Source organism: Pelodiscus sinensis, chromosome 1 (genome assembly GCF_052426305.1).
Source record: "Pelodiscus sinensis isolate ZL-2025 chromosome 1, ASM5242630v1, whole genome shotgun sequence".
Classification (NCBI taxonomy): Eukaryota; Metazoa; Chordata; order Testudines; family Trionychidae; genus Pelodiscus; species Pelodiscus sinensis.
Window position 1 is genome coordinate 204,563,932 of NC_143052.1, and position 27,064 is coordinate 204,590,995.

The 27,064-nt window shown below is 38.0% G+C and overlaps 1 protein-coding gene across 12 annotated transcripts in view; it reads left to right on the plus strand.

The window, feature by feature from the left end:
- Positions 1–27,064, plus strand: part of DMD (dystrophin) — a 2,135,104-nt gene that overhangs the window by 716,375 nt on the left and 1,391,665 nt on the right. For 11 of the 12 annotated variants that reach the window (XM_075916549.2, XM_089775838.1, XM_075916586.2 and 8 more), the window contains 2 exons: positions 9,565–9,764; positions 11,610–11,744. In XM_075916549.2, the coding sequence (XP_075772664.2) occupies positions 9,565–9,764; positions 11,610–11,744 (335 nt within the window). The remainder of the gene's footprint in view (positions 1–9,564; positions 9,765–11,609; positions 11,745–27,064) is intronic. The other variant, XM_075916532.2, reaches the window with a different exon arrangement.

Below are 27,064 nucleotides of genomic sequence, written 5' to 3' on the forward strand. Positions count from 1 at the left end.
TAATTCAAGTTAGGGCTTTACTTCGAACTCCCATTTCACTGCCATGTGTAGACGTGGGCAGTTATTCCAGGCTACTCAATTTCCAAAAAAAAAATGGTGACCACCTGGGAACATGCTAAAGAAGCGCGGGATATTTAAATCTCGCGCTTCATTTGCAATTTTGGTCACCCTCATTAACCTCCCTAGTTCGAACTAGGGGGCTAGTATAGCCATACCCTAGGTTGGAAGAAATTCTGTGAAATTATTTTCAGTCTGGAAGTGTGAGTATCTGTGCAAGGAGGGAAAAAATAGTATTCTGTATTAGTTCTGACATTTATGCGCTTTTCTAGAGGAATATGAAGTAATTGTTAATACATATCCTATACCACAGCAAAGCATTGCTTTGCCATTTTCAAACTTGTTGCCTAATGCTAGGAATTAATGCCTGGAATTTTCAAAAGCATTTAAGAGGGTTAGGTGCCTATCTTTCATTGAAAGTCAGTGGGAGATGTGTGCCTAACTTTTGTGCCTTTAGAAAATCACTTCATACGTCAATAACTAGGTACCTAAGTAAGTATCCCAGTTTGTAGCAGTTCAGAGAATCCACGTTTTCTAATTACTTTGGCCAAGATTTTAACAATGGTTGTTGTTACTTAGGTTCCTAACACCTTACATTACTGTTTTACCATTGATTTATGCCTAACTTCAGGCATTCTGTTTTGAAATCAGGTACTTCTGCTTTGGCTTTGCTGCACATCACAGTTTAAATTATTAAAACTGATACTCACTTCCTGAATCCTTGTGATTTTGTAATCTCCTTCTGTTTTGCAATCCTTCTCTTTTAGCCCTTTGCCTAACCCAAAGTTTTCTGGTTCCTGTGAAAGGTTGTTCTTTTGCTCTCCTTTCTGTTTTTTGGGCTTCTTCAAGGGAGAAAAATCTTAGCTGATTTTTTTGACAGTGTCAATTCTCCCACATGGAGAAAGGTCTAACAAAAACAGAGGCACTACAAGTTATTCTCTATGGACACAGGGAAACCATGCTGTATCTGTTTGCTCTCCTTTCACGTGGATGGGTGGAAGCCCTTAGAACTGAACCTTTCTGTTTATTGTTCAAGACAACTTTGTTTCTGCAGAAGGTGATCGCATTCTCCTCAGATACCTCCCTACTTACCATGGGTGAATGGTAAGGATTCAGGGTTCAGGCCCTGCAGAAAGGCACAACATGAACAGTTGCACTACACCTTTCATAGGGTGGAGGGAGGGTTGAACTGGATCAAATAGTGTTCCTAATATGTGTGTGTGTGTGTGTGTGTGTGTGTGTATATATATATATATATATATATATATACATACACACACACACCTATGATTTTTAATTATGAATAATTATTGTCACCATTACCAATGTTTAATGTTCAATGTTTAGAAAACTACTATTTTCTAAATATTGATTTTTATATATCAACTTACCAATATATATTGACAATCTGACACTATTACTTGCATTTTCTTTAAAATTCAAAAGCAGATAAATATTAGCTGTATAAGCTACATGCAGGACAAAATATAGGAACGAAAAATAATCTGCTCTTCTGTGACTTGAGTAAGAGAAAAAAATCCAAATGTACATTTAAAGGGTTATTACTTAAGAAGGGTTCACAAGTGCAGTTGTAAGCTGTTCTCCCAAAGGTTTTATAAGTGATTATGGTTCACCAAACAAGAGTCAATAGAATGACCACTAACACCACCTTTTGCTCTAGCTGCGATGTCTAGTGTCTCTAGTCCAATATTCATCAAAATCATAGCCTGCAGAGCAATATAGTGTCAGCGCTCATAGCTAACTGGTTTAGCATTAAACAAAATGCCTACTGTTCCCTGCTATTTTTACTTATCCACAGCTACTCAAATAGTTCAATGACAGAAATTTGCATTTATCAGCCCAGATCCTATTATATCTGAGAGTGAAGAGTTTCCATATATGATAGGAATTCTAGGCTGAATCATATTTGTGAGATATAAGCACAACTATATTGAATGCAGAGTGGTCTACTGAAGAGAGAACCAAGGTGGGCATAAGCAAAAAGCTTGGATCTAAATTTTGCCAGATTTGAGAGTATTGGACATGGGGGGTTGATTTCAACCTATCTCTTACATATGCACCAAGGAATGAATTCTTACTCGTCTTTCTGGTTGTTGTGCAATCCATGTTGATATACTACAGTTTGGATTTTTACTGGCTTCCACCCTCTTTTGCCAAATAGCTATCAGATTCATTTTAGGATTCTGGCTCATCTACTCCAACTCAGTAGTGATCAAAACTGTTATTTTCTAGTGGGTTTTTCAAGGGTAGGTTTTCGTGGTTAGGTTACTCTCTAGAAGGTTTTCATGACATAGTTGAAATCTGGTGATGGTCTCGGAAATAAATCACATAAATGGATCATCGGGCAGATCTGCTTTGGACTTGAAGCATTTGCTGGGAAAATAATGGGAATCCGTGTGCATTTGTTTTGTGGATAGAAAACAGCAGTCCATGTAACTGACAGTCTAACACTATTTACAAGCACTAAGACTAAGATCTAAAAAGAGTCAAAGAGAGTTAGGCTCCTCTATTCTGGCTAAACTCATTGAGATATGGGCTCATAACTTAGGATATGTCTAAATTAATTGTTCCCCACAGGTGTATTTTGCTACAATATCTGAAATTCATTGAAAGTTGAGTAAATGAATCTTGATCTGTTTCTGATTTTTGGGGTGAAGGTAAATCACCATGATCAGCTTTACCAATCTCTTCTTATCTGTGAATGCATATATATCTTGCCTGCTATATGTCATTTATATTTTAATTCTGTCCAACAATTCATATTGCTGTCCTGTGATTTTTTGGTACACTTGAAAACAGCATCCTAGGATATAGGTATGGGTATTTTTATGCTTAGATTTCCCAGAGATATTCCAGAGTTGCTCCAGGCAGTTGACTAATCAAACTTTCATCAACTTTATTCATCAAGATAATATTTATAATAAAAAGTTTCATAAAAAACAGTGAACTCATCTATTCCATCTCAAGAGTAAGCCACATTGGGAAAATTACCTGTAACTAACATTATTTTTGTCTAAATTTTTTAAAAAAATGACTTTTACTCTGACATGATTGACAAGAAGCCTGAAAATGAAACGCTGTGAAAATAAGGAACATTCTACACTGGTAATGGGCTGGTTTTTTTCTCGAAGAGGAAATATGAGTTCTAGTTTTTCATGAGTAGGAAAAGATGAGTGAACGCTTGTTTTTTTCCCCCCTTAAATTCAAAACAGTTTGGAGAGTTTTGAATGCAATCTTCACCATGCTATTCAAGAATGTGAATGTGTAAATGTTTTGTTACTGAATTATTTAGAACAAATTGCATAGGCTCAGAAATTCATCTATAGAATTTATCGTATATATGTTTAAAGTTACTGTGCTGACTGTTTCTGAAAGACCTTTCCAAGTCAAATCACTTCCTCCATTATGGAATGCAGCAGCTGGTTATTTGTCCTCAGCCTTCACATTGAGAAATTATTCAAGGTTTCTTTAGAGATAATTAATTAAAAATTGCTTTGGACAGTCAATGTCATTGTGTCCTGCTTGCATTATTATCCTTATAATATTTATACTATAATAGCACTGAAGCCTCCCCAATCAGAATAGGTGCCCCAGTGTGCTTGGTGCTGAACAAACACATGAAGACATAGCACTTTCAAGGAAAAGCTTACATTTTAGAAATTAATATTTCTTTCTTGTATTTAAATATATGTTCTATCTGAGCTGCAGTATAATGCAAATTAATTCAAAATATACAATAATTAAAAGTTCCTTCTGAGTAGTTGCATTGGGCACTAGGTAAACTTTTCAAATGTGCCCAAATGATAGTTTCAAACATGACCTATGCACTTAACCGCCTAAGCCTCATTGGTATTCACTGGATAAACATTTGATAATTATCACCAGTAATAAACATTTGATAATTATCACCAGAACAGTTAATTTCTTCTACTTCATTGATATGTATTCATTAGTATTTTTAAAGGGGCTATCTATGTATATGCTATGATATTCCCTACAGAATTAAATGAGATATAACTCATGGTTTCCTTTGAATAATTTTGTGTAAAAGCAGCTACAGTAGCCTAGAGTTTTTTGTACTGTGTGGGATATTTCTTCAGTTTGTTTTATTTCCTTTTTAGTGACTATCTGGATATCAGACTTCCGTAGTTTGAGATCAAGGAGTTTTTCATATTTATAGAACTCAAAATTCAGTTGTATTTCTCCCACCTATATAATGCAACATATTTCAAAATTAGAATCTCAGACAGTCATTAAAGTACAAAATATGCTTTAATAGTTGATACACAATAGCAAAGATCTGCGTGTTATGTTATTAATCTTTCTTTCTCTTGAAAGCTACTCTGCCATCAGATTGATACTAAAAGTGAATAAAATCAACCCTAAAATGTATATCTGTCATACTTGCTCAGGTGATGGAAAGTGAAGTCTTAATTTTGAAAAAAGAGGAGGTTATGTGAAGGCAGGGATAGATATAACTAAAAAATGTCTTGCATTTAAGATGCCATGCCTTGAAAAATCTATGATTTGCTATAGCCAAAGTTCATTTTAAGAATTACAAATACTCTTTTGTATACATTTGTAACTTGTATACACTTCTATAGAACTATGTGTCATAAAATTCCAGATAACTTTTGAGCAGGAGTATATGCCACACTCTCTTTTTTAAAGCATGAGAGCACTTGCTTCCCATCTTCATTGATTTCTACAAAATTTTCCCTTTTACCAGAAATATATATGTATTGTCTGCTTACAGAGGATAACTTGTTGAAAAAAAATTTGCAACTTTGAGAAGACACTACATATTTTATCAACAAATTATCCTCTGTGAAATATGCCAGTTATGAAATATGAGGCTTATAAAAATGGCTGTTACATCACTTAAAAAAAAAAAAGCTTGACTTTTTTTACATTGGATGCCACCAAAAAAGACTGGCTTAGAAAGCTTTTTTAGCTTTTTTACATTCCACAGTCCTCAATAAGAGCAAATACATGGGTTAACATAACATGATTTGCTATAGAAAATCAAAACTCTGTGACCCTTCTAAAATCTTAGCAGTGCTTATTATTGTGTTAATAAATCCTACATACATTTATCCCTCATAACAAATGGGGTTCTTCAAAGGTCTGTTTTGGGAACAGTTCTGTTCAATATTTTCATCAATGATTTAAATGAGAGCATAGAGAGTACACTAATTAAATTTTCAGATACCACCAAGCTGGAAGGGGTTACAAGTGCTTTGGAGGATAGGGCCATAATTCAAAATGATCTGGACAAACTAGAGAAATGGTCTGAGGTAAATAGGATGAAGTTTAATAAGGACAAATGCAAACTACTCCACTTAGGAAGGAATAATCAGTTTAACACATGCAGAATGGGAAGTGATTATCTAGCAAGGAGTACTGCAGAAATGGATCTAGGGGTTGTAGTGGACCACAAATTAAAAATGAAGCAACAGTGTGACACTGTTGCAAAAAAAGCAAACATGATTCTGGGATGTATTAACAGGAGTGTTATGAGCAATACACTAGAAGTAATTCTTCCACTCTACTCTGTACTGATTAGGCCTCAGTTGGAAAATTGTGTCCAGTTCTGAGCACCACATTTCAAGAAAGATGAGGAGAAGGTCCAGAGAAGAGCAACAAAAATGATTAAAGGTGTAGAATACATGAGCTACGAGGCAAGGCTGAAGCATTTAGGCTTGTTTAATTTGGAAAAGAGAATACTGAGAGGGGACATGATAGCTGTTTTCAAGTATCTAAAAGGGTGTCACAGGGAGGAGGGGGGAAAATTATTCTCTTTGGCTTATGAGGATAGGACAAGAAGCAATGGGCTTACACTTCAGCAAGGGAGGTTTAGGTTGGACATTAGGAAAAAGTTCCTAATTGTCAGGGTGGTTAAACACAGGAATAAATTGACGAGGGAGATTGTGGAATCTCCATTTCTAGAGATATTTAAGAGCAGGTTTGATAGACGTCTATCAGGGATGATCTAGACAGCGCTTGGTCCTGCCATTGGGGCTGGAGACTGGACTTGATGATTTCTCGAGGTCCCTTCCAGTCCTAGTATTCTATGATACCTTTAAAAGGTTCACCTGGGAAGGCAGAAGAATGAGATAATTTATTTGGTTTTCTTCCATTCTTTTTTTTTTAATTGTAGATGAATCCTGGATTCTTTGTGTCTGATGAACCATGTTACCAAATTGCTGAGGTTAAAGAAACACAAAATTACATAATATGTTAAAATGAAGCTGAAAATAGCATTCTGAGTTTTCCACTCATTAGTACATCTCAATGACAGATCAAAACTCTGGAATTATGGGGTTTTTTTCACAGCAAAGATCAGTCTTGCAAGCTAAGTTTCTAAAAGCCACTCTTGATTTTGGATGCCACAATGTGAGTGCTTGACTGATCACCTGAAAAGGCTCTGGCTTATAGCAAGCGGCTTTCTGAAGATTATTTATTATGTAACATGTTTCAAGTTGTGCTCCCAAAATTTCTAGTTCCTTTTTGAAATGTTGGCCTTCTAGAATAAGTCTCTAGCAGTACAAGCCAAACCTCCTAAACATTCTAGAATAAGTCTCTAGCAGTATAACCTGGACTCTCTGGTTTGGCAACATGCTGGGCTGGGGCATGCAGTAGTCTGTTAGTGGGGCTGGGGCAGCTCCCAGAAGCTTGGTGGTGGGACTTGAATAGACACTGGGCAGTGAGTCTAGCTGGGGTCTGTGGCAGAGGGGTTAGCTGGGGCCAGCAGCAGGGAGTGATAGCAGGCTAGAGGGCTTGTTGCAGGGGACATCCCCAGTCCAGCAAATTCCCTCATTCAGGACCAGTCAGGTCCGGAAGGTGCCAGACCAAAGAGGTCCAACATGTAGTAACTTTTTACTGGTAACATGAAAATATACATTGAAATTATAGGCTATGTCTACACTGGCGTGATCTTGCGCAAAAACTCTTTAGCACAAGAGTTCGTGCATTAAAGTAGTTGTGCAAGAAAGCATCTACACTGGCATGTGCTTTTGTGCAAGAGCATCCTTACCAGTGTAGACGCTCTCTTGCGCAAGAAAGCTCGGATGGCCATTTTAACCATAGGGCTTTCTTGCGCAAGAAATTCATATTGTCTGTCTACACTGGCATCTGCGCAGGAACAGTTGCGCAAAAGGGCTTATTCCTGAATGGGAACATTAGAGTTCTGGCGCAAGAAGCCCTGATTTCATACATTAGAACGTCAGTGTACTTGCGCAAGAACACGCGCCCTGTGTAGACAGGCAGCAAGTTTTTGCACAAGAGCAGCCACTTTTGCGCAAGATCGTGCCAGTGTAGACACAGCCACAATGTGCAAACTTCCCAGAATAAGTGTTGAAAGCTTTGTGAACTGTTCTTAAGCCATAGCATTTGGTTTCTGCTATTTAAGTTTGTAACTGGTGGTCAAAACAGAATTTAAAATGGCAATAGTCAATAAATAATTTTTATTCTGACAGTTCTTATGTTTTGTCTCTAGCCTGACAATTTTTGGAAACTTAAAAAACATCAAATAGGCTGTGTCTACACTGGCATGAATTTCTGGAACTGCTTAAAACGGAATACTATTCCATTTTCAGTTTTTCCGGAAAAGGAGCGTCTACATTGGCAGGCTGCTTTTCCGGAAAAGCCCTTTTCCTGGAAAAGCGTCTGTGGCCAATGTAGATGCGCTTTTCCGGAAAAGAGCCCCGATCGCCATTTTTGCGATTGGGGCTTTTTTCCGGAAAAGACTACTGGTCTGTCTACACTGGCCCTTTTCCGGAACAGTGTTCCGGAATAAGGACTTATGCCTGAGTGGGAGCAGAATAGTTTTTCCGGAATAGCGGCTGATTTTGTACAGTAGAGCATCATTGCTTTTCCGGAAATTCAAGGGCCAGTGTAGACAGCTCGCAGCTTATTCCGGAAAAGCGGCTGATTTTCCGGAATAAGTGGCCCAGTGTAGACACAGCCATAGTGTGGTAGCACTTTAAAGAGAAACAAAACAGTTAGATGGTATCCTGAGCTTTCGTGGGCAAAACCCACTTCTTCAGATGACCAGAGTATAATGAGTCCCATCCAAGGAACAAGCAAAAAAGATTGCACATATTATTTCGTCAAATATGAGTTTGTCAGAGAAATTGGACAATGTAAAACAAATGGTAATGAGTCAATGAAATAATTTAGTGGCCAAAGACAATTAAGAAAAAGTATACAACATTTAAGTTAAAAACATTTAAGTTTGGGCGAAACAGTTGATTGTGTAATGTGGAGAAAAGTCAGAAAGCCCAGGGAAAAAAGGTAAACCAAAGATAATAAAGATTCCCAATCTGGGCCAGATGCCTTTTGCCTGCTCATCAAAAGTGAAGAATTAATGTATGATGTTTGCTTTTGTGTTTTTCTGAAGTCCAAGCAGAAGAGTCGAGTACAACCTTGTAGTAGTTTTCGCACATGTGATAAGAATAACTCAGTATGTGAACTGAATTTTTTATGTACCTTAGAATCCTTAGCTAAGGCTAGGAGGGATTTGACAATAAAACCTCATTGCTATGAGTATCTCTTGGCCTTCTGCCAATGCTTATGTTTAAGCGTTGCTGGGACTAATGATACATTTCTTATACAACAGTCTTTTTACATCTTGATTTACTGAATAGAATGCAAAAGGTAAATTTTAATGTCAAGTAACAAAAGGAACTACTTGAAAGAGATGCCCCATTACTTTCATTTTTACAAAGTGTTACTGACTTGAATGTTCAGTTAGAGCAAACTTTTTTCTCCCCTGCTGACATATCATGGCTGTGCACAGAAGATCAGATGTGGTTTTTTTTATTCCTGCATAGGCATTTACACTGGCTGGTAGTGTCCAAGTAAAGAAATGGCATGTGATTAATAGACTTATGCTAGCATATCTAACATCCATAAACCTGTTTTCCTTGAATATGTTTCATGGCCATCATAAAGCTTAGACTGTGTAGAACATAGTGACTGTTTCTGAAGAGTTATGGAATACAGACAATGTGCATTAACCTTTCATGTTTATCTCATCAGAAAAACCTGTGATTTTTCTGCTGAACCAAAGAACAGAAAAATATTGTATAATCTATAACTATTAAACTACAAAAGTAGCCCATGCTCACTGTAATATTAACATGGTCCAAAATAAAATGTAGCTTACTTGATTTTTCTGGTCCTTGCCCTCCCTAATGAATGTCACTCCACCTACACAGCATTTGCAGATATATAGAAGAATTATTTGAGAGAAATGTGTGTGAATGAAAAACCATTGCCATTTGAAACCTTGTCTCTTTCTCATTGTATGTAAGTTTGAGAGGAAATTTGGAGCTGAATATAATGCTGTAATTAGTCTCTGGAGGACTCACATGGACAATTGACTGCTCATTAGTCTGTCAACTTCCTTTGAAATTGATTTTTTTTCAATTGTTTACACGAGAGCATGGAAAGAGAAATGAACTATGTTAATATACTTTCCAGATGTTGCAACTGCCTATCCAGATAAGAAGTCAATCTTAATGTACGTGACATCACTCTTCCAAGTTCTACCCCAGCAAGTCACCATTGAAGCCATCCAGGAAGTGGAAACATTGCCACGGCACTCAAAGGTCACAAGAGAAGAACATATACAATTATTACAACGACAACAACAACAACAACAACAACGCTTCTCTGAACAGGTCAGTGTTGTAGTCCTGTTCAACTGCACTTGTTTTTTCCCCCAGTGGTCCAGCCAGGCACCCAGGCTCCTCACCTGTTTCTTCCTCTGGGTGAAGACCTCCATCTCTCTCCCTTCTGACCAGGGTATTTCTAGGCTGTACTGTCCCATGCCTTAAATGTATATTCCCCAGCAATGACAGTTTGCCTAACCACACATGATTGCTTTCTCTTCAAAGACTGGTGACAGCATAATTGATACAAATATAAGTTACTAGACAGACTTTTCTAAACAAGTACACTTTTAAGGTAAAAAGCATTACAGAGAAAATGTTAAACAATAAAAACCTAAATGAATGCTAATAAAGCTTACCAGGGATCACTCCTGTTCTAAACATGGGTCCTGGCAGGATAAATTCTCAACTCTTCACCATAGAAGAGTCCTCATGAACTGAGAAGTTAATCTCCACTTCAGCTCAGAACAAGCACCACGATGACAAGTTTAGTCGACCCTTTAATTTGGAATTTTCAGAAGCAGTAGTCGAGTGTACAAATGATATCTCTTTGCAGGGTGTATCTTCAAAAGGCTGGGTTTAGAGAAGGAGAATTTGAATTCTCCCTCCCTTGAAGTATTTCCTAAGGAAATACAATTGGTTCATATTGTTAAAAAATAAAAGGCCTTAGTACTTTCTCTTACCTTTCAGTGATTTTATTTATGTTGTCTTCCTACAAAAGAAGTTCCATACAATTTCACAAGACCCACATTTCAGTTTATAATGCCAAATCTGCAAAGGTGCAACCCTGAACTCAATAAGATTTGTCCAGGATATTACAGAATATTGCCTGTCTGTCACAGTGACTTCTTTTATGTGTGTGATTGCAATTTGACAATTTTAAAATATATTTCAAGAAGACAAAAAAATTAGAGAAAATCTGCAGGCATATCTGTAACAGATTAGTATTTATCAAATATAAATGTCTGCATGAACTGTATTTTTTTGCTTTGCATGAAGTATTGGGGTATTTTAAGAAACAATTAAACAGATTTTGCTTTGTATTCCTAATTGAAAACATTATATATTTGATCTTGAAAAGCCCATAATAAATATTCTGGTTTTAATGAAGGAACAGAATAAAAGTATAAGCATCGCAAATGTAATTGAATACCAAGTTTGGTTATTCCTTAAAAAATCAGCAGTAATCTAACATATCACTAATATAGATAATGCTCAGTTGAAATAAAAATAATGCTTATGAAGTCATTTATATTTTCAAGAAGTACCTGTTGTCAATTCTGTTAAATGTGTTTTCATTTGTTCATATTTAATGTACACTAACTAGCATTTGAGTTCTGCTATGCTCATCCATAGTTCTCCCTTCTAGAATATCAAGTGACATAGGCATGTTCTCTTATACATACCTCTGTTATGTTTCTAAACTAGAATTCAGTCAATCTCTGCTGAAACGGTTGAAGACAGTTAGACACCACTTTTTCTGTTGAGTTAAATTTGTCTTGCAATCTTCCTGTTCATAGTTGCTGACCTGATGAATGCTGACTTGATTTATTCAAGACTTATTACAAGTTTTTTTTGCTTTTGGCTTTAGCTGGATTATTTAGTGAGATCTTTCAATTAGTACTGGTATTACACCTTGCAGCTCGAGCAGGAGTTTTTCTGCCTTTCATGATAGAATGAGAAACTAATGAAAACACCTCCCTAATTTTGACTGCTGCATACTAGTGCTGTATCTAAGATTTAAATTCACGTGCTGGTATCTTCTTGCTTTCCTTCTTTTGTTTCTAAAAACAATATTTCTGTATTCTACATGGTTATCAATATGTCTGCTTTTCCCCCCTAATTTCTTCGTAGATCTCAGTCACTCTAGCCCAGGGTCATGTGCACACCCCTTCTCCTCCTCCTAAACCTCGCTTCAAAAGCTATGCGTACACACAAGCTGCTTATGTCATGTCCCCTGGCCAAAAAGGGAGGCAGTTCACTCCACAGGTCTGTCAATATTACAGTTTGTTATAAAAAATATTCTAATATGCCTGTGCTTGCTGTGAAAATGTGTGTGTACTTTTTCCTGTCTTGGTAATCTACCTTTTTCTATTTCAGTAGGGTGTGTCAGGTGATGCCTTTTTGCTGAACACTTCAATCTGTCTGGCAAAAATGTATCATGCTGTTTTATAAATATTAAGCAAAGATCAAATACTGACAGACTGTTAGAAATTAACACTTCTTTTCTGTTGTATCTTATTTTAGAAATTTTGAAAAGAATTAATTTTAAAAGTCAATTCCACTGTAAATGTAAGAGGTAATAGGCACACTTGACAGCCACAGGTTTTTAAGGTGATTTGTTTATAGAAAAAGAAGTAGTATTGATTTTTTTCATTAAAGAAAATGTTGTATAATAATTTTCAATCAGCTTGGGAAGAGAGCAGGGAAAACATTCACTCTTACTGTTCTTTATATGACCTAGTTTAACTTATATAGTAAAATCCTATAGATATACCATAGTTTTAAATAGCCCACAAACAGACTCACTCCAAAGTCAAGATCAGAGTCTATACAGCTCCTTGAAGCTGCATTCAGTGCAATTCAGCTGAGTGAGAAAAATAGATTAGGAATCCTCTTAGTATCTACTTTCAGAATTCTCATTATTGCTTTGTTTGAAAAGTGTAACATTATAGCATCATAGATGATGTAAGAAAATTGTATAATGTGGTATGGATTGTGTTAATTTTCTTTTTGGGGAAAGAATTGTATTTATTCAGCCTCACATAGCTATTTGAGTTCTATAATTATATTGGGAGTTATTTCAAAATATCCTGAGTGATAATGAACATGGCCAAATTTCCAGTTAGCTGTTAACCTTTCATCTTTGAATCAACATGTCAAATTTTAAGATGAAGAATTTACTTTCCTAATCCAGGAAACAGCCCACAATGATAATTGATGCTATATGGGCCTGACCAACCTAATTGTGATAATGATTTTCAGAATTAACAAAGATAAGGTCTTTAGATTTATTGTTACCATGGTGAGGTACTGATCACAGCCAGTTTTGTTTAAAAGTCTGTGGTAGGCACATCAATGCTAATCCGATTTCTCTTTTCCCATAGTACTTTCTCAAATTCCCAACAGGCTAATTTCAGAATAAGATATCTCACTTTTGAATTTTCCTTGAGGTAAACTACAGAGCCTCCTTTGCTTGATCTGCAAGTTTCAAAGATCTTCCCAGGTGACTAGCTGGCAAGGTTGTCATCTTCTGGAGATGATGGTTTTCTATGCAGATTCTTCTTAGACTGCTGCAGTCTTTCATCTTCATAGCACTATCATTGCATGCTTCTGAGTCTGAGTTTCTCACTAACAGTTATCCAAGAAGAATCCTGTTGAAACTGCATCTGATCTAAATTACTTCAAGTGGTAGTGTCTTCATTTGGGGTGCTTGGGGAGTTCTGATTTAGGAGAAATGGTCCAGTAAGATATCTAGTGTAAGCCTCAACATAAACTACTGGGAATGGAAACAGCTGCAAATGCAAGAAGAACACTAGAGGTCCATGTGGCCTCTGGTCTTTGGAAGTCTCAAGACTTGGTGACCCCCTACAGAGTAGCACCCAGCCTTCTGGTATTAGCCATAGCTAGCAATGCTGGTTTATTGCTTTTTTTTCCTGTGCCCATTTCTGTCATTATGGCACTGTCCCCTGAATGCCTTACCTCACTTTTCTTGCCCGTTATCTATCACAACTCTTCTTGAGCTTCGTATCTTCCCTTTTATCCATGTCCAACCACTGCTCACTTTCATCAGTCCTTTCTTTAATATTGTCATTCCTTTCTGACTTGTTGCTTGCCATGTCAAGAAGATGCACAGGCCCAGGCCAGTCAATCCTCATTACACTACTGCATATTGAGGAAGTAGGGATAGCTCAGTGGTTTGAGCATTGGCCTGCTAAACCCAGGGTTGCAAGTTCAATCCTTGAGGGAACCATTTAGGGATCTGGGGCAAATCTGTCAGGGATGGTATTTGGTCCTGCTGTGAGGGCAGGGGACTGGACTCAATGACCTCGCAAGGTCCCTTCTAGTTCTATGAGATGGTATATCCCTATATATTAGACTCAGACTTCCCTTGTCTATAATGCCGCCTCCATGCACACAGAAGCACACTTTTCTTTACCCTATTCCAGCAAAGTCCTTTCTTACATCTGTTCTTTAGACTGAGCCAGACTGCTTCCTGTTTGAAAATTAAGGTCTCTTAAAATGTTATTACTCCCATAAATGGTGGTCATCCTGTTGAAACCTAGGGGGAATAAGTCTGTCTTCCTTACCTACCTGTGAATATGGAGAGCTTTTATAAACTGTTGCAAATCTCAGAATACATATTCATTGTCAGCTTCCAAAGCCTTTATCAGTGAATTCCTTACAGCAGGATTAAGAAAGGCCTAAGTACAAATGTGAGCAAACATTCACCACTAAACATGAGAGAGGTTCCACACAGAGTGAGAATTTTGATACCCCAAACTACTTCCTCACATGATACTGGCAATGAGAAATGCAAGCTTATATCTCTGTTAATAGAATTGAAATACTGTAGATTGTAGGTGTAAATTAACAAAAAGAATGCAAAAATATGTGAGAATAAAAAATAAAATGCATGGTTAAAGCTACTATATATAGATGTCTCTCCGAAAGGTAGGCTTGGAGACATATTGTAAATGTGTGTGATATGCCAAAAGCAGGCGTATGTAAATCCAATGAAGAAAATGAACACTTTATTCACTGTTATACAAGATAATATTTTACAAAATAACTGCAGTAGTGGAATTACTTGATTATGCCCTATTCAAAATGTCAAATCAAATAAATCAACTCAAATACTTGACTCCTTTTTTTCTAGACCTTCAGAATTGGAGCTGCAAAGAGGAATTGCTTATGGCAGTATGTGGGCTGGGTGGGGGAGTTGCATTAAGTTTACTAGACAGAATGCTAATTCATGAATATATTGGTGAATTAAGCTTTTTGTTGTTCATTATGATGTATCTTCCCTGACATGAAGATGGGTGCTCGCTTTAATAAATTTGCCTTCACTGAACATGTCAGAAGGGACTACAGATTACCCTGAGTCAATTACCATCAAGTATTCCTCCCTTTCACTTTTATGCAACTGTAAAAACAAAAAAGAGGATTTATTCTGGAACTGAGAGAGCAAGCAATTCACTTGAGAGTTGGCCAACAGCATTATAAAGTAGGAAACCCAAACAGTACCTAAATCTAGACTTCCTGCATTCCTAAAAATGCAGGGCTACAAGGGAGGTCATCTACTCCAAACCCCTGTACAAACGCAGGACCAAGTATACCTAAACCATCCCTGAAAGGTATTTGCCTAACCTGTACTTAAAATGTTCTAATGTACACAGTACTCCAGCTGAGGCTTCACCATTGCTGTGTGGACAGGGATAGTTACCTCCCATGTCTTACATAAGCCACTCCTGTTAATACTCCGTTGCATATTAGCACTTTTTTGCAATTGCATCACATGGTTGACTCCTTCAGTTTCTGGTTCACTATGATCCCCGTATCCTTTTCAACAGTACTACTACTTACTCAGTTATTCCCCATTTTCTAATTGTGCATTACATTTTTCCTTTGTAATCAGTACTTTGCCCTTTGATTTGCCTCATATTCTTTTGTGGTAAACTTCTCAGCTGTTTCTAACACCTGATATTTTCAGCTGACTCCTCTACCCCAACAGATAAACAATACAGCAGACCTTTTTCAGTTACAAGGTATTGTCTCGGTGATTGTAACATCATAATCTTATGTATTTTCTCTCTGTTTCCACTGTTTAAACATTAGCATTTTTCCAAATGGTTTCATCTAAATAATGGCTTGTTAAGAGGCTTGTTGAACCTGTGAACTAGTTTGAGTGGTTTCTGTGATTTAAATAGTACAGAATTTGAAATTACACCACATGTCTTATGTCCTCTTCACATATTCTATAAATATTTTACCATAAAATAGTAGGCTTGTGCTCTTTTTTCCATTTGGGAGAGGGAGGAAGGTCATTATAAGAAGTTGGATGTTTCTTACACACTAGGTTTATTGTTGGAAGTTAATCTGAGGTAGTAGAAGTAAATATCAAATATCCCCCATACTTATGTACCTTCTCTTTATTCCCAGCAGTTGAGATGAAAAAGTAATTTCCTTATCTGCAATGTTGGCAATTAATTTATCCAGACTTCAGCTACAAAAACAAAAGATAAACCAGTAATGCTATGAAGGTCCATCTGGCTGTTAAATGCATAATAAATTGGCTCGTATTAGATTCAATATTTGCTGTAAGAATTCATACGGTATTAACTTAATCAGTGAAGTAAGTTTAACTTGGTACTACCATCTGTATAATGTCAATTTTTAGGTGAACTACCTGTAATTAGTTGAAACTTTTTACTTGCAGTAACTTTTCCTTTTTACTTTTTAAGTGCAGTAACTTGCTGCTGTTCATAAGTCTACTTCTCTGTCTCTCTTCGTAGACTTGAATTATCTATGTATTTTAGAGAATAAGCCTCCTACATGTAGCTGCACTGTAGCCTAGTGGAGAGAATAGTGGCTTGCGCACTGGACTAGATGTCAGAAGACCTGAATTCTACTTCTGGCTGCCAAAGGCCTGCTGGGTGACCTTTGGCAAGTTCCTTCATTTTCCTTCCTACACTACACCTGTAAAACCGGGACAATGCTTTATGAAGAGTTTTGAAAACTTCCAATGGAAAAATAATCTATAAGAACGAGGCAGTCTCATAATATTACATTAGTATTAAAAATAGGCATGAGCCATAAACATTAAATATTGGATTTTCATCAGTCTCAGATTCAGTGGAGTTTTAAAATGGGGGCTAAGTTTAGTCTCTTTGTAGAAGATGACTCAATTATTAAATTTCTGTCTAAACGCATTATAGCAACCAGGTGTGCTTGGATCTTTAGCTTTGTTTTAGTCCCATGTTGAATCATATGTGGCTTATTTAGGTTCAGGGTAACTGCATCTGTATCTCTCTTTCCTTCTTGTGTTCAGCTCCAGCAGTGTCTAGTCATATGTCTAGTCTACAGTCATCACCTGCCACTGGGCAGGCCCCTTGTTATACTTCTTTCTAAGTGGGAGTTTTAAAGTTGATCAGCCCTATACCTTACTCTGTGATAGCCTCAATAAGCTATCTGCCTAAAGGTCAGCACCTGTGCCATATTTACACTCCATGGACTGTGAACAGTGTATTGCCAGCAGTTAGAAGATGCCACACAGCTTCTTCTAAGCAAGCACATTTATTCCTAGAAGTATAGTCGCAAAATCCTGTAAAAATAAATGTTTCTATACACGTTTAAAAGCTTACCAGCGGTCACCATTAGTCTTATATACCCGAAGTAGGCCAAAGTTATTCCAGTCCTTCTGCAAGGTTGAAGCCCTGTCCATTTGATAGATCAAAAAATAAAACTCTGAGTCCTAAGTTTAAAACCAGTCTTCATATATAATCTTCCCCTCTTTTTCTATTGGTCTCTGGGAAACCCACAGGGAGCCAATACATGCAAACTTTCCCCAAAAGCGGTACCTCTCTGGAGATTGTTCACAACCTAAGTGATTGACAATTATCCCCACCCACTCTCCTTGGTATCTGGAGAAGCTGTGATTACACTCCCTGGTGTTGCATACAATCCCTGTCCGACAGACACACACAAACTTAATACAATAAGGCCCTGTGTTGCTTCTTGAGGAACACTGGGCAGAGACAAAAGACAGGACTATGCAGCACTTTAAAGACTAACAAGATGGTTTATTAGGTGATGAGCTTTCATGGGCCAGACCCACTTCCTCAGATCAAATTGTGGAAGATCTGAGGAAGTGGGTCTGGCCCACAAAAGCTCATCACCTAATAAACCATCTTGTTAGTCGTTAAAGTGCTGCATAGTCCTGTCTTTTGCTTCAGCTAGACCAGACTAACTCGGCTATATCTCTATTACTACTGGGTAGAGAGTCACCTTGTTGCCCCCCTGCTTCCAGCACTAGGGAATCTTGCCTGTGCCGGCTGGGTGTTAGCTCCTTAATGCCACCAGCCTGTCAGCCACTGAAGTATTCCTCTGGGCTACAGCCTTGCCTTTACCCTATTGGATGACAGTGGGTGCACCCACTCCCAAGTTCCTTCAAAATACTCCTCCATCGTGTCCAGCACCTGACCAATGGATATCTACTTAAATCCCAGGATCTGTGTTCTCAAAGCAACATTGTACTCTAGTTCACAAGTTTTATCATAGTCCACCATCTATCATAATGATGAAAATAAAAGCCTGTGTGTGATAGACACAAATGGTTAGATGCAAAAAATAAAAAAAAATCACAAAATATGGTCAGGTACCTATATTTAATAGGTACCTTTCTTATGTAGTAAAATAGATTCTCACCACAAAACTGTTTTGCAGCACTTACTAGCCCTGATATGATGGGGCCTTCATGAAGCAACCTACTCCTTAAGATACCTCCTTATTGAATGGATCTCATTATGAAATGAGAATTATGCCCTTATGGTCTTGGAGTGAAAGTAAGTCACATGTCAGAGATAGCTCATTCCAATGGGAGGGAGTTATCACTCTTCCTGGATAACTGATGATTTTCCATTGGCTTTCATGGTGTAAATGGGGATGGCAGTGTAATACATCACCAAAGGCATTGCTTGTAAAGAACACTGAACCTTTTGCCAGTTAGCACCAATGGCTTTGTCACAATCCCTAAATATAGTGCATGTGGTTGCAATATCTGTCATATGCCTCTCTTGCTATTCAAATATGCATGTCTGTGCCCTTATACCTGACACTGATAAAACACTATTGTATCGTAACTATCAGCACTTAACATTGAAGGAGCCTGGGTTTTTATCCATTGTAGGCTCCAAAAAATGATTGTGCAGCATTTCAGTCACCTACACCAAAGGAATAGCTACAATTTAGAGGAATACATTTATTTCGTTTTTTAAAATTAGAACAGTTGTGAGAATGCCATGCCAGTTGTACAGCAGCTGTACAACTCAACCATTGCTTTTAATGGGTAAATTGAAACTGTTTTCCAGTTACTTTTAAGTGGAATGCAAATAACTTTGAAGTTGAGATGTACTGCTGGGATATTCAAATGAGGCTGAACTTTCGCTGAACATCCGTTTGTATTGGGTGCCTAATTGCAGTGGGTCCCTTTCAAAATCTCAGCATGAATTAAGGTGAAAGGAAGTTACCAAGCTCTCTTCTCTGTTTAAACCTGAAAAACAACTGAATCACTCAAACAACTGAACCATTGAGTTATGTCTGACTGAGGTTTGTAAGAAATGTTCAAGAGTCCTGGGGTATCTGCTGCTCAGTAAGTAATTACTGTGTATGACAGTCAGTCAGCTCTGCATATTTACAGAGAGTACTGCCCTTTGAAAGGTCAGACTGCTCATCTGTACTGATTGTCAAAGTGCCAAGGTTTTATTTGTGGATGTGATGAAATGCAGACCATATACTGCATTGTGTCTCAGTTAGCTAGCTTTTGGGGATATTTTTCATGGTGTCCTTACTGTTATCAGGGAATACATCTTGGCTAGGGATGAATCTGAGCTGCAAAATTCACATCTGGTGGTGAAAATTGAATACCTCCTCATCTGAAATTGTGGAGGTATTTGTTTCTGAGGAATGGGGTCATGTACTTAGGTGTAACAGTACTAAGAAATCTGTAATCATGTTAAGTCCTTATGGGTATGTCTACACTAGCCACCCTAGTTCTAACTAGGGTGGCTATTGTAGTCATTCTACTTTGCAAATGAAGCTTGGGATTAAAATATCCCGGGCTTTATTTGCATGTTCCTGGGCACTGCCATTTTTAAATGCCCGGTAGTTCGGACTCCCTGCCCGTGGCTACACGCGGCACGGGCTAGGTAGCTCGAACTAAAGTCCCTAATTCGGACTACCATTACTTCTCCTGCAGTGAGGAGTAACGACAGTCTGAATTGGGGCTTTAGTTCGAACTACCTAGCCCGTGCCGCATGTAGCCCCGGGCAGGGAGTCCAAACTACCGGGCATTTAAAAATGGCAGCACCCGGGAACATGCAAATAAAGCCCGGGATATTTTAATCCCAAGCTTCATTTGCAAGTTCGCATGACTACATTAGCCACACTAGTTCAAACTAGGGTAGATAGTGTTGACATACCCTATGTGAGTTAGATGAAATAATTCTATATCACATGTCAAAAAGGACATATATATAAAAAACTAATCTGAACCTCTTGGCTTGAAATTTCACAAAAACAAGTGAGATATAAAGTAGATCAGGTTCTTAGCCATGCTGGAAAGACCACAAGAACATTACTTTCTGTTCTTTTTCTGGAAATATGCAAGCCTTTGAAAGGATGCAGGTGTGAATGGGAAGAAAGTTAATCAGACTTATCTGAAGCTAAAACAAAATGTGGGGTGAGTTTGAATTGTGTAAACCTTTTGATGGCTTTTTTTAAAAATTAGACTGACGATCTGTAGCAGAGTGCTAGCTGCAGCAGCACCCTGGTCACTAGGGGTACATCTACACTTGCTCCCTAGTTTGAGCTGGGGATACAAATGTAGGTGACCGAAATTGCTAATGAAGTGGTGATTTAAATATCCCGCGCTTCACTAGCATGATCTTGCCAGCGCGTTACTCCGCTCAACAGCTGATTCGAATCAGGAAGTGTGCAACGGGACGCGTTAGTTCCAACCAAACCCCTTGGTTTGAACTAACGTTACTCCTCAGAGTAACTAGGGAGAAAGTGTAGACATACCTTTGGATAATTCCATAGCTGAAGAGAAAATTACAGGCTTTATTGGAGACAATTAACCTATTAAGGTGAGAGTGTTGACTGGGCTATAGGACAATTATCTTAAAAGTGGAAAATATATAGTTCGCAGGAATAGAAAGTGAGGGGCTACATCAGAGGCTGAAATGGGTATGATACAGTAAGCTGGGTGTAACGCTCCTCCTGAACATTGATGTGTGATTCTAAAGAACAAAAATCTATATGCAGAAAAGTAATGACCTGTGTGTACTGTAAGTAAGCAAATGGGCCAGGCAACATGACATACCAGGTAGCAGATGGAACACCCTGTGACATGATCCCTAATTGAGAACTTCAAGCAAGTTTGTGAATATATGTATACATGTATGCTTTTATATGAAAGATAATATAGTAAAGGGTACAAAACTCTGTTGTTTGGTAAAAAGTTCTTCTTTGCTAGGAATCAGCCTATACAAGTCAAGAATACATATATAAAATATATTTTCTTCATAAAATAATTATTTCTTAAAAAAATAATATGAAATGGGTTTGCCTGATGGTCAGGTAGCAGAATGCATATGCTACCATGTAGGAGATCAGTGCCTGGGTCTCAAATTTTCAGGCCAGCAGACCCTAGTGGTATGGAGAGAATGACTTTGCATCATGCCCTGGTGACTCTGGTCCACTCCAAAGTTTGGGAAGCCATTACTTGCTTGAAAATAGGACTATAATAGAGTTTAAAGAGAAGCTAGATAATTTCATGGAGGTTAGGTCCATAAAAGGCTTTTAGCCAGGGGATAAAATGGTGTCCTTAGCCTCTGTTTGTCAGAGGATGGAGAGGGATGGCAGGAGACAAATCGCTTGATCGTTGTCTTCGGTCCACCCTCTCTGGGGCGCCTGGTGCTAGCCATTGTTGGCAGACAGGATACTGGGCTAGATGGACCTTTGGTCTGACCCAGTACAGCCATTCTTATGGTCTTATGTTAAAAGTATGAAATGTAGGGAAAGGGTAAGTGAGGCAATCAGAAGGATCAAGCAAGATTTCCCTGAATTTATACTGAAAAATAACACAAGTGCAATGGAAATTGGAAAATAACTAAAAATAAACCAGAATATACCTACTATATTCCTCTTTAGGAAATTAAGATCTTATAGAGTTCAAAACTTACAACAGCTCAGTATTTGGTGTGTGAATTTCTTGGTTAGTGAATATTTTTGTAATAGGAAACCGTTTTATTTTATTCTTCCATTTCCTATCTAGGTCTCTGACTTGTTCTCTCACTTTTGCAGTGGCAAAGTGGTCTGTATTTGGTCAGCAAGGAATCCCACCAAAACAGGTGGACCTCACTAGGGAGGATACCACTTGTTCATCCTGCCAGGGTCACTTCTTACCACACTTACAAAAGCTGCAGTCCATGGGGCAAGGGGGTCTCTGGACACTTCAGCATGGATGAGTCCCAGGGGCTTGTTAGCCACAGACCTTTAGTTTAGCTATCGAGATCTCTGGCTTCTGCAGGCAGGGGCTGTGAAAACTCTTGACCTGGAGACTCCACTACTGAGCCTTCCTCTTTAGCATTCTGCCTAGAATGAGTTTGGCTGTTCCCTTTTATAGTGAGGCATCAGTTGGAGCATGCCCAGCATAGTCTAATGGGTGGGACTTCCGCTACACATAGCATGGGATGAACCCTCCCCACCACCAGAGGAATTGAATGTTGCTCTTACGTGGAGCAAGAATCTGACTACTTTTGTTTGTTCTCAGCAGAAATAGTCTTTTGTTGTAGAATTAATTTTGGCATATTTCTTGTGTAAATATTATCTTGGTATGCAGAGTTTCTCCTGGCAAACTGGCCAATTCACTACAGCCTGTAGTGATGAAAGCTTTCACATCCGTAAAGTTATATGCTTTGAATCACTTCTTTGAATAATTCTGGCATTGGATTTATGCAAAGGTTGGGAGAGAAACATTTTCAATATTAAAGTTCATTGGTTCAGTCCGTTAGGATTTCTCATGATGCCCAAAAAGGTGAAACAGTGACATTTTCACACAATGGGATTTCCATACAGAAAACATGCAAGTGAACGCTTACTTTGTTTATTTGAGAGCTAATTTAAAATGCAATAATACTTTAACCTTCATTATAACATGACCCAAGGAAGGCTTCTGCCAAAAGTATTATAAAAATTTAATTAGGGATTTTCTCTGGGATAGGTCACATTACTAAAGCTAGTTCAGAATGCCTTTCAGTGGAAATAAAATAGATTTATAGCACTTAACAGCATCTCAGGAAGAGAATTTAAACGGATTTGTTAAATGGCTCAGGTGGTAGGGGTTGTGAAATAGAACCTTTTCCTGATGGGTCACCACTACAAATCCAGACCAAACCAGTAGTGATGGGAAGTTTTCATTTGGTATCTGTTATGGCCTTTATTAAATTGGTTGGTTGGCTGACTTCATTCTTCAGAGAGTTTGTGTATACTTGCCACATACATAACATTTCTTGTGGTTAGTTTCATAGCATTCATCAAATGACCACGGAAATTATCTTCTGATTGAAAAGAGACATGGTTTTGGGACAGTCTTGCACATATGCTTTGGAAATATTAGGATTTAAGTTTATAAAGTTCATTCACTTCCAATTATATAGTGTTGCTAACTTCCTGAGAATAAGCATTTAGGAGTTAAATAAAATAGTTGGTCAGACTTAGGGGTTGTCCACACTAGACAGTGGATTGATGTCACAGCAATAAATCCAGCAGCGGTTGATTTACTGCATCTGCTTAGATGCAAGAAATTGACCTCTGAGTGCCCTCCACCAGGATGAGAAGAGTAGCTGCAGTCAATGGGGTTATGTCTACACTGCAACACTTATTCTGGAACAGTGCTAGTTATTTCAAAATACTTAGTCTGCGTCTACACAGCAGGCAGTTATTTTGAAATGGTGTCAAAATACTGTCAAGCTGGAGGACTTCTTATTCCTACTCCTGTAACCCTCATTGTATGAGGAGTAAGGAAAGTTGGAGGAAGAGTGCTCTGTTTTGACATAAGTGCTGTGTAGATGCTCCCTATTTCAAAATAAGCTATGCAATTGATGTAGCTCAATTTGCATAGCTTATTTCGAGTTAAGCCCTGCTGTGTAGATGCACCCTGGGAGAGCAGCCCCTGCTGACTCTATGGGGTGGAAGACACCATGGTAAATTGGTTGAATTTAGCTACACTATTTGGCTGTACTATAGTCCTGGCCTTAGGTTCTGATCCCGCAAGTCAATCTGTGCAGTCAGGGATCCCATCTGTCTTGATTGGGGTTCAGGGTGCTCAGAAGAGTCCATATATGCTGATGAGCTTGAAGAATCAAGAATGAGTATAAAAAGCATTACATTAAATGTATACTTCTATGCAAACTCTGTAAACAGTATACATAGCTTTGCTACTGAGTTTAAATTTCCTAATACTGGTGATGCCTAATGTTTAATTGGCCATATATTAAGTCCACCTAGGAATGTTGTAGAGATGTAATATGAAGCCAGAAAGATAATTCTCTTCACTGATCTCCTGTTGGTTTCCAATGAGGGAGAGTGAGAAGTTTACTTTTTCAAAAGAAATGGTATGAACTGAAAAGCAGCTTTGTCCAATCAATAATTTTAAGGAAAAACTTCCTGAGGTTTTTCAAAAACCGAAGAAAGGAAGCAATGTGGGTTTTTTTATTAGTTATAATTGAGGTGATAATATACTTTTCTCATTTTTTTTTCCCCCTCGTAACAAGGTAGATCCAAAATGGAAAGTTGCCTTCCATGAACAACAAAGCAGTATCTTAGTCAAAGTCAGAAATAACTAGGAAAATGTATGTGCATGTCTCAAAAAATGCCAGTTTCACATAACCAATGACATGTAGTTGCTCTCCTGTTTCACTTGAACACTTTTAACTGATTGATAGATGGTAGAATGGAATAAGTCTGAACAGGAACACCAAGCCTATATGAAATGATGTCTCCATATACTCCATTTAGATAAAGTGATTACACAAAACGTGTTCTTTTTCAGTGTCTGTCCGCTACAAAATTTTCATGAGAACATTTTTATCATACACTTAGAAAAATATGAGATGCTTAGAACATAATGATTGCAAAAAACTGTAAGAAAGCCTATGTACAAAGGTAGTGCTTCTGATACTAAGGATGCAGCACTGGAGATATTGCCAAATGTGTCAATGAAACTGAGGAAGAGAGATTCTGGAATGCTGTGCTCATTTAGAGAGACGCTGAAATTATAGAGAGCCCCAAAATGGTTGTACGTTTGTACGAAGGAGTAGAATTCTGTATTTTTTCCCTTAAACACTAGTGCAAATACTAGGAGGATATGGCAAAATAGTCTCCTTCCATAACCCAAATATTTGTAGACAATTTTTCTCTCATTAGAAATCTTTACTCTTGAAAAAAATCTGACTTAAATATTGGGATTTTTTTTTCTTCTGTCCAACATTCTTCAATGTCCAACATTGTTCGACAGTGCTGCTTCTTTGCTTCCATTCCCTGATTTACCTGTCTTCTTTTCCATTTAAGGATCTATTCCAACCTCTCTCTTTGTGATAAAGATTCTTCATGAAATTCCCCCTTCCCCTATGTCAGTGACCTCATCTATTCCTATGTGTTAGCTCATTCCCTTCATAAACAGTCCCATATATTGTTTTCCTATTTCTCTGGAGTGTTGCAGAATATGATTTGAAGGATTCTGATAATTTCAGAAGCCAAACACATTTCCTTCCTGTACTTTTGTTGTCAGAAACCATTCATTTAATTTACTGTGGTTCTCTAAGTGTTTATACTTACTCTTTTTATGTACCTACTTCCTATCTGTTGGTAACTGATTATCTACTAGAAGATTTAATCCAGCATTGCTTTGGACTGTAACTCAATTAATGTTTGTTTTGTGGCAAATAAAATGAAAATGCTTCATTTAAATCCTTGTTCCAGGGTGGGCTGGGTATCAGCGGTCAGTATATAGGATGCCCCATGGAAAGAGGAGTACCCCAGTCCCCTGTCAGCACAGCACTTTGGGGCAGGTGAGAAGTGCCTCTCCATGGCCAGTGCAACTCCAGGGGCACAACAAGGGGAAGGGGTGCATGTTGCAGGCTAGGATAGGTCTAGGTACTTCTGCACTCCCTAGCCAGAATGAGGAATGCAGCAAACTGTGCACTTGCCTGTCACTCCTTAAAAAAGGAGACTAGCCAGCAATGTTCCAATAGGAATCATGGGGAGCCACACCCTTTCTAAAGGCTGCCTGGGGAGTGGTAAGCTCAGGGCTGGAGCAGTCCCAAGGAGCTGGGGGTGTGCCCACAGCCAGCCCCTTTTGCTTGCCTGGTGATTCTGTCTCTTATCTATGTGGTTTTATGAGCATAATCCCATTCCAGGCACATCCCATTTTCCTGGCACAATCCACGCATGACCTTGCTGTAAGTTATTATAAGAGGAAGCTGTGTACCAAATTTGATAGTCTTAGCTCTTACTGTTTAGGAGTATTTCTTGGACAGACATACAAACTTTCTCAAGTTTATAGTATATGAACAGTGCATATTAATAGTGAATTTCCTTTTAGCAACAGAACTCACCTTCTTACTATAGAATAAGGTTTTTGCTTAACACATATCTATAGCAGAGTAGCTAACTATTGAAAAATAATTTAGCATGAGCTATAGAGATAAATGCATGTGACAGAATAGTGGGAAATGTGGTGTTCAGGGAAATTGCATTTGCTGTTTTACATGCTTTTTTGTACCATCATCAGCTAATAAGGAGATTTTAGACTGCACCAGAAAGAGTAAACATTTGACTCCTAAATATATGGGTTTAGCACATTATCCTGTAGTATGAACTCGATACTACAAATAGCTGAACAAATAATACATGCTGTATGTGAACTTCATGTTACACAACCAAATATGTTGGGAGTGGGGAGCAACATAAAATTGTTTTGAAATTACCAAGATGCAGTGTATAGCACAGTGACTAAATAAAATGGCATCATGTACTCTCATTCAATACTGTTTCCTCCTTATAAAGAGATACACCTTTTCCTGTTGATGGTATTTTTTTATTTTTTACATCAATATGTGAGAAAAACATTTTTCCTCTGTATAGTTTAAATTTCAGATTGTACTGAAATGAAAAAAATGGACAGATTTCAGAGTATTTGTGGGATGTGAGAACCTGTATCTACCAAGAAACAGCTGGGTGAGATGTAACTGACTTGGCATATGTGCTGCTTTCCTTCACCAGCTTTTGGTAGCAGTAGTTAGTTTAGTTAGGAGCCCCTAGATAATCCAGATACCAGCAGTTTGTATCAAGATGAAAAGGAAAGGATTATTTTTCCATGCTTTTATTTTTTAATCAGTTTTTAATGGGAATAACATGACAACAGCATCATTAAAGGGACACTTAGATTTTAAGACACAATGTTAGCATGCACACACAAAAGAAAAACCCCTCATCTATGCTCTTACACTTACATTTTTTCAACTAGT